General features: G+C 30.8%; 1 protein-coding gene across 1 annotated transcript; it reads left to right on the forward strand.

Moving 5' to 3' along the window:
• Positions 1-7,017: 7,017 nt before the first annotated feature.
• LOC126664925 (cyclin-dependent protein kinase inhibitor SMR2) lies at positions 7,018-8,103 on the forward strand. The gene is made up of 2 exons (XM_050357556.2): positions 7,018-7,464; positions 7,843-8,103. Exons 1-2 carry the CDS (start codon positions 7,150-7,152, stop codon positions 7,855-7,857), a joined length of 330 nt encoding a protein of 109 aa, XP_050213513.1. The 5' UTR covers positions 7,018-7,149; the 3' UTR covers positions 7,858-8,103.
• The last annotated feature ends 1,118 nt before the right edge of the window (positions 8,104-9,221 follow it).

A 9,221-nucleotide genomic window follows, 5' to 3' on the forward strand; every position in this document is an offset into this window, starting at 1 on the left:
CGAGGGACATCGTTAGATGAGTGGACTGAGTCCCGCGTCCAAACAGATTGTGCGGGATATGAGCACGGCAAAAGGTAAGCCGTGTGCTATTTGGGCAAACTTGCCTACCAGAAGACAGATTTACAACTACAGAGATAACCTGAGGAGGTTGGGTTTTGAGGGTAGGGACGTGGTGGGCCAGTTTTATCATATGGCTGTGGAGGGCTGTTATGTGCATTGGACGCTTGCCGATTCGGAAACCAGTGCGTTGACTCAAATTTTCCTGGCGCATCCAGATTCTGTGAGGTTACTCCAAAATTACCGCAGGATCATCGGTATGGATTCCACCTACAAGACCAACAAATACCTGATGCCTTTCTTTGAAATTACTGGGATGACGTCGTTCAACAAGAACTTTATTATTGCGTATGCAAATATAAAGGACGAGATTGAGGAGAGTTATACATGGGTATTAGAGAGACTGAGGCTCTTGATTGGCGATGATGTCCACCCGACAGCTATTGTTACTGATCGGGATTTGGAGCTGGTTAGACCAGTGAGAGGTATTCGCACGTACTTCTCATTTACTTTGCACGTATTTTGTGACTTACTATTACGTATGTTTACAGTTTTATTATACATTTCAGTACTTATTATTGTATTTGTTGTTTTTACATGTGTTATATTAAGGCCTAATAATTTAAAAAAACCTTATAATATTTTTTCGTTTATACCCCGACTTAGGAAAAAATTCATTTGTACCCTTTTTTTAATTTTTCTTTTTCAACTGTACCCTAAAGTATTAAATTGAACTTTTTTCATTTAGAACAAAGTTTAAAATAGTCCTTCATTTTTTTAACCTATATTCTAATTAGAATTTAATGTTATTAAAGGTACAAATATACATTCTTCTTCATAAAATTAAATTTTTAATTATTATTTAATTTATATTAATTATCAATAATTTATTAAATACAAAACCGTAAAAATAAATAATTTTAAATTAAAAAATTTCCGACTCTCCGTCCGAAGGAGGAGCCCGCTGCTCCTCCTCCGGACAGAGCCCGCTTGGAGGAGCAGATCTGCTCCTCCTTTGTGGAGGTGGGGTGAAGATGAGCCGGTCATCTTTCTCCATGAGGACCATTTAGAATATATTTTTTGAAAATTTAAACAAGATGGTGTTTTTGTTTTATTATAACTATGAGGACCATTTAGAATATTTATTAAAATTTGACGTATTGGAAAAAAGGTTAATTTGATGTTTAAGGGTGTAATTGAAACCAAAAGATGTGGATTTTAATATTTGAGAGTGCAATTGAAAGTGAAAATTCGTAATTTGGGTATATTTGATGGTTTTTTAATGTAAGGGTTCAAACGAATTGGGGGTAAAAGGTGATTTTTTTAAAGGATAAGCCTCATATTTATATTTTATTTTGGTATAAAAATATTCCATTGTCATGACATTATGAGATTTGCCACATTAATCAAACCTGAGATTGAGAAAAACTTCCGATGATGAAATAAATTAAAAATTGTTTGTACGTAGTTTTGAAGTTTAGTATTTAAAGTGAAACAAACTAGAAAATTTAGAGCAAATTATTCTAAAACCCCTTATATTTGTTATACTTCACAGTTTGGTACCTATTGTTTGAAAATCAAACGATTTGATATTTCGGTTTTGATTTTGTAAACTATATGGTCCTTCTGTTAATTCCGTTAATAATGTGCAATTTACTTTCAAACGATTTGGTAAGTCAATTTAAATTATATAAACGATTTGATATCTTATTTTTAAACGATTTGGTATCTCACATTTCATTCCGTTAACGATTTAATACCTGTATTTAACAGAAGGGACTTATAGTTTATAAAATCAAAACTGTTGTATCAAATCGTTTGATTTTCAAAGAAGGAATACCAAACTGTGAATTACGATAAACATGAGGAGTTTTAGAATAATTTGTTCAAAATTTTATGACTAAAATAAAATAACACAAACTTTAACAACTTCAAAAAAAATCTACTACTATATAATAAGTTATTAAAGTCCAGAAAAATTATGATAAAACGTAGGTAGCAGGGAATCCCAAATTATGGGGAGCAAAATCGTGTGTAAGAGGGAAGCAACCCATTTTTGGATTTAACCCAACTCTGCCACTTACAAAATTAAGGAAACTGCTATATATATATTACCCTATGTCTTCTGCCTTCGTTCTTACTGCAAACTTACGGACACCGTCCTTATTAATTTTGCTAACTTCACTCTATATCACAACATTCTAACATTTCAATAATATCTCAAATCTAGTCATAAAAATACGTTATTATTTAAATTTGAAAATGTTAGAATTAAGTTTCCATCTCAATTGGGAGAAGGCAGAGCAGTGCCAAATATAAAATAAATTATTTTATCCCTCGAATTCGAATAAAAATAGGCTCAATTGTTGTGTTGAATGTATACTTGATAAGTTTTTATTTTTAAATAAATTAACAGTGTCTTATGGCTGACTTCTCAATCTGAAAACGGTTTGAAAAATGAAGTCGCCACCTAGTTCAACTAGAAAATGTCTTTTAACCGAATAGATAATCTTACTAGCTTCCGGTAAAATTATCATGCATGGACCAAATACTAGGGTTCGTGAACCTCCCCGAAACTCTCATGCTTGACTTATCTGTTACTGGCTTTATTTACTGAACATATTCGTTTGATCTCATCTGAACAGTATATGCAGTTCACATGATATGAAAGCTGTAAATAAACATGTATCAAAGCGTGTAAACGGGTTTGACCCGCATATGACTCGATTTGGACTGACATTTAAGACAAGTAGCAGACACTCCTAAACAGACATCTAACCTTAGAGGTTTCTTGCAAATAACATAAGTCTGACTGGTCTGCATTGATTACATGCACAAAGCCTAAACTGGATGTAAACATTTGATTGATTGATTTTATTAGGGGAGTTTTGAAAAATCTATACAAATGTTATTACATTTTTGTGGTAGTCCTACGATGTCTAAGTGATGGGCTGAATTGAATTAATGGGCCAATTTTAGGTGATTGGTTCTTTAACCGACTAGTATTTGATTTGAAATGCTTTTGGAAAGAAATAAACAATGTTGGCATGCTCATGGGTAGTTTGATATACATATAAGGTTAGAAATACTTTTTAACCTCGTTGACTTTGAGTGCCTGACACTCGCGCAGGTTTTGACCATCAGTTTGGTCGGAATTGGCTCTCCATCAGATCACGAGAGTTGTGTGTCTCGTCAATCTGGTTTTACTGGTTTGATCCGGAGTCAATTCCGAGTTTGGATTAGCCCGAAATCGGCTCTGGCAGTTGCTGGTTTGCTGTGCCTCGGGCTTGTGGGCCCAGTTTATACACTATATCACATGTTTGGACTCCTGGGTCCATTTTACATCAGGTCTGCCCCGTTACAATACATAATATTAAATTACATTAAATTTTATACGTCTGGATTCAAATTGGGCTTGATTCGAAACCGGATGAGCTTGGAAACACGTTTTGGAGTTCGGATCGAAGTCTGGAGAATATGGTAGCGAATTTGGGAAGCTGATGAATGAAGAATACGGTGCTGGTGTGACTGCCAGCGACGAATGTTTATAGTGGCGGCGCCGCCACTTTGTTCTGGCGGCGGAGCCGGTTGTAGGGGCGGCGGCGGTTTGTGACAGCAATTCTGAGATTTTTGTTTTGCTTCGTTCTCACTCATTTCAAGTCCGTTTCTTATGTAAAAGTAGTCAAAATCGCACTTGAACAAGAAATCCAAATGTAGCATTTACAGAGTGTTTAAAGCTAATTTAAACAAAAAATATTTTTTGGGCAGCAACTTCGCAAATAAGTTTTTCATGGCAAACAAACTCAAAATTACACCTAACATGCATCTAAGAGCTACAATTTACTGGATTTCCGGATTTGAACATCAGTCATTAACATGTCTTTTCATCGATTTCATGGCAATTTAGCAATTTAACAATTAAACTTAATATGGAAATTCTATGGGTAAAATTAACAAATAAGCTAACATGCAGTCTAAATCACACAAATCACAACAGTTATGAGATTTATGGATACAATTTAATAGAAAAATGAAAAAAATAATATTGAGGGTCTTCAGAATAACCGGTCCGAGTTCTTGACTCGTTTGTTGGTGAAGTAATGCAGATCCGAATCTGCGAGGATGTTGTATTTTTGGAGAATCAACACGTATTAGTGCTTTATGGACCGGAATTGATGTGATTTTGTGTGCATGTGTGATGGAATATTCAGCTAGCTATTTCTAGGGGAGGGGCCGAATTTTATTGTCTAATTTCTAGGGTTTGTGTGCCACCCTCTAGTCAGGCTGACTTAAGGCTGTATTTATAGGGAAATGGATGACCTAGGGTTCCTTATAATCTTACAGAATATTTTAGAATTTTCTAGGGTTGAAAGTGTGTGAAGTGATAAGCCTTTAACTATTAGGATTGGCTAACTATTTTTTTTAATTAACTTCGTATTACAACTTGATGGCCAAGTAAAAGAGTGCTAAAAGTACATTTTGGTGTCCAGAAATGTTAAAAAGATTCCTTAGGCCCAATAGGTTTGGTCATGGTCAATTTCGGTCCGTAAAACTTACAAATTGGCCCATAAACCTTTAGGATATTGCAATTAGTCCAATTTTAGGACTTGGATTACAATCTCTTTGGATTTTTATGGGCTATTTACGCCTAATTGCGTTTTAATCCTCCAAATTTGAGCTGTGCAAAAATTACGTCTGTTTAGATTTCAGCAAACAAATCGAAAGCTCGTTATCTGGACAAATTTCTCTGGAAATCATCATTGGACGCTTCAATTGTTTATCACTTTTTATCTGTCCGAAAAATAGGTATCTACAACTAGTTTATCACATTATGATACGTCATTAAAATAGTGGCACTATCGTAATTTTATTTATTATTATTTTACACTTTTGAATAGTAATATTACAATAGTATCATTATTTTAATGACGTGTTATAATATGATAGATTTAGTTTATGGATGACGTGTTACACTGAGTCTACCTAAAAATTTATCGTGTGAGGATTGTGTTAGAGAAAATGATACCTATTCTTAAAATCTCACTTAATAATTTAAACATTTAGATAAATTAATTATCTTTATATTTGTTTTAAACATATTTCTAAAATTTAAAATTTTCAAAATTTTATATTTATGTTATATTTAAAAGAATAGCTTGTGTCGTTTTTTATTTCGGGTTTTTCTTTATAGCATTTTTGTTTTTTTTTTAATATATTCACAATAAATATATATACTCAATTTTATACAGATGTTACCCAAACTACCCCTCAACTTCAACTTTAAAAATAAAAAAAAAACCCACAAAAGAACATGTTGTTAGACATTGTAAGCCAAAAAAATTGGTAACACCCAATTGAATGTGCATGGTGTAGATGAACATGCACCAAAGGAATTCTATGTTCCCTTAAATTGTGAAATAGTGGTGCAAAAAACCAAAAGGGAATCCTATGCCACAACTATAAATACAGACAATCTAGGAAGAGGGTGTGATATGACAGCTGAAGAAACACAGTAAAATACAATACAATGAAAAGAATAAAATAGACATTAATTCTTCAATTTCATGGGATATATTCAAGAGCAACAAATAAATTAGCAACTCTTTTATATTTTTAGTTTTTGGGATTATTTAAATTGTATGCTTATCCAACTAAAGACACAGGCACATGGTTTCAGTAATATTTAGAAATTATATATAAGATTGTCTTGTTCATGTAGCTAGCTAGATAGTTATTAAACAAATAAGATGATGATTAGCTCGTTTAACTATTACGTGGTTTCAATTTTTGATATAAAAGATTATATAAAATTATTTATAAAAGGTTCTTGTAGAATGAATTTTAGCAAAAGATATCCATTCTTTTACAATAAATACTATATTTTTTTAATAATATCTTTAGTTGATATAAATAACATAAATAACATAGAATATATGTGACATACAACTTATGTATTTCTTGATAAAAATATTACATTTTCCCTTAATGTATGTTGAATATTTTATATTCAATAAATAAATATTAAGGTAAGTTTATAGAAAAAAATTATATTCATTGATAATGTTTCATTGTATCTTGTTACTGGAATAGTTAATTTATCCATCTCTTTAACAGAAGTGTAGATAAGTAATAATGAAAAGATAATTTCAGTAATAAAACGTGCACAATCACAATTACTTAAAAAATAATGGAAATTTTGAATTTACATTTATGTATCGTGCTTACACGTTCTATAGCTTAATACCCTTGAGATAGCTTTGTGTATAATGGCAAAGTTAGGATGCTATCATTTATGTTTCACCATAGTTTTTCCTCATAGGTCATAGCCATACATAATGAGTTATTTCAAATTGTATGTTCCCTCCAATCCATTTTTTAAAATTATTTTCAGATTGTCTCATTTTAAATAATTTGTTTCTAATTTTAGTTAAAATTATATTTTAACCCTTATAATTTTTTAATGAATAATATTTTAAATATAAGGCGAAACTCATCTAGAGGCACTTATACTATATCATTTTTGTTTTTAGTTCTTCTGTTCCCTCTACTTATATAATTTTTGATTTTCATGTCCTTTTTTAGTTTTTTCCAGTACCTCTATTTACAATTTTTTTTATTCCTCCAGTCCCTCCAAAAGACTTAAAAATCGAGATTTTGCCAAATACAGGGACCCAAATATAAACAACTTTAATTAGACATCATTACAAGAGATAAATAAAAAAAATACACATTGATGTTTTCATAAAAACATTGTCGAATATTAATTTCTAATTTAAATATCAATTTGTCCCCTCAACTTGTAAGGAAAAATAATATAGATGTAAAAAATTTATATATATTAAGTGAAAAAATACATAGTAAAACCAAGTAAAAAATATTCCCTCTATCTAGATATATATATATGGAGTAGTATATATACAGAAAGAATAATTATAAAAAAGACCTCTACTAAGAAGAAAACTATATAATAAAATTTCCAAATTAAATATAAGAACGAAAATACTCTCTTACAAGGAGAATACCAAAATTGTCAAAACTCTCTCTCTCTCACTAAAACTTCTTCCTTCACAAGTTTCCATATATTCCTATTCCATGTCTAAAGATCATCATCATCAACTTAACCCACAAATTCTACCTAAACTTCAAGAATTTGCATCACAACACCACGAAGAAAATCAAGAAGATGGTGATGATCATCATCAAGAACAAGAACAAAAACAAGATCATAATCAAGAAAAACAACAACAAGAAGAAGAAGAGTGCAAAACACCAACTTCAAGTGATCATAAGATACCAAAAGTTCAAAGTTGCCCACCAACACCAAAAAAGAAAAAACCTCAAAAATCATTATTGCATAAAAGAAAATTTCCTGAGTTTGAGTTCTTTGAAGCTACTAATAAAGAAGAGGTAGAGTCTTTCTTTTTGTCAAATTTTGAGATTTCTAGAGTTCAATCTCGTCCTATCAAGAGAAGGTGTAGAAGTTTTTAATTATTTATAATATATAGTTTTAATTACTTTCGTATCATGATTATCACCATCTTTCGTATATGTTAGTATGAATGTTTTGTCATAGCCAAAATTACTTGTTAGTGAAAAATTTAATTAACTAATTAAATCATATTGTCAATATTATTTTAGTCGTGTCGTGTGTTATAATATCATCGGCGCTGTCCGTAAAAGATCGATATAGTGAACATAATCCATGTAATTATTTTTCTGTTATTTATTCTTTTGATGATTTGTATATCTTTGTTGAGTTATGAATTTGTTCATGATGTTTGCTAGGTCTATTGTAAATGATGACAATCCTAATATATTTATGATGGTAATGGAGAAAAGGACGGTTTCATACCTATAGAATCAAGACAGGATTCTTTAAGTGGTTTTATTTTTCTTTTCTCTTTTCTTCTCAATAGTTCCTTTACAAAATGTGCAAGTTCTCTTATGGTAGTACAATATTCTTTTTATGTTTCTTTCCCCTTTCTATTTATATCGATTTATTTGTTTTGTCCTTCTTTATATATGTAGTGCAATAAAGAGAGAAAGAAAAATTTATATATATTGTGAATAATTAAGAGCTCTTGATCATATCATAAAAGATTTAAGTGCTTCTTTGTTAGTTTAATTGATTAAGGAATTTTGTTAACAATTTTCTAACTTGTTATTCCTCTTCTATCTATGTACGTCTTCAGTAGCTTGAAAGGAAATCTTTGTCCTGCCAAAGGTTAATTTTGGAGATAAGTTTGGGACATTTTAATTCAATTTGTAATTACAAGACCTTAATAATTTCAATTTTTACATTATAATTTTTTTAGTCCAAATGACTAAAAAAGATAAAAACTTTTATGAAACTTTCACAAAAGTCCAAAGAATTCAATTTTATCAATTTGTCCTGAAACGCATGATTCTGTTTCAATTATGTCCAAGTATGCAATTTTATTTATGTGGCGCATGCCACATCAGCGCCACATGAGTAAAATCATGTAGTTGGACATTATTAAAACGAAATCATGTGTTTCCAGATAAATTTGATAAAATTGAAAGGTTTGAATTTTTGTATAGTTTTTTTTAAAGGTTTGACTTTTTATGGTTATTTGACCTTTTTTTTTCTTCTTTATTTCTTACGGATATGTATATCCATATTATATCTTTAGCTCATTCGATATTATTGATTTGGGTTAATGTCATAAAAATTCACCAAGCACGTTTTCTCATTTTAATCACGCAGTTTAAATTTTTTATTTTCATGCATGAACTACCACTTTTTCTCATATTCATGCACGATGCTGAGGTGTCACGGCTTCATTAGTGTAATTCGCTGAGATGGAGGTCATTTTACACCAATGAATGAGTGCCACCTCAGCACCGTGCATGAATTTGAGAAAAAGTGGTAGTTCGTGCATGAAAATGAAAAAATTTAAACTGCGTGATTAAATGATAAAACGTGTAAAGTTCGTGATTTTTTTTAACATTAACCCTATTGATTTTTGTAGTTTGATATTATATAGTATTTTTTACTCTTCTCATTATTAATTGTTCCTTTGGATCACTAATTTGTTTTGTGTTCATTTGCCACTAATGACATCTCAATTAAACTGCAGTCATTTTTAAAAGGACTAATATTGAAATAAATTCAAAATTTTACATGCTGTAGTAATTTCAAG

This window comes from Mercurialis annua, linkage group LG1-X, assembly GCF_937616625.2.
Source record: "Mercurialis annua linkage group LG1-X, ddMerAnnu1.2, whole genome shotgun sequence".
Taxonomy (NCBI): Eukaryota; Viridiplantae; Streptophyta; class Magnoliopsida; order Malpighiales; family Euphorbiaceae; genus Mercurialis; species Mercurialis annua.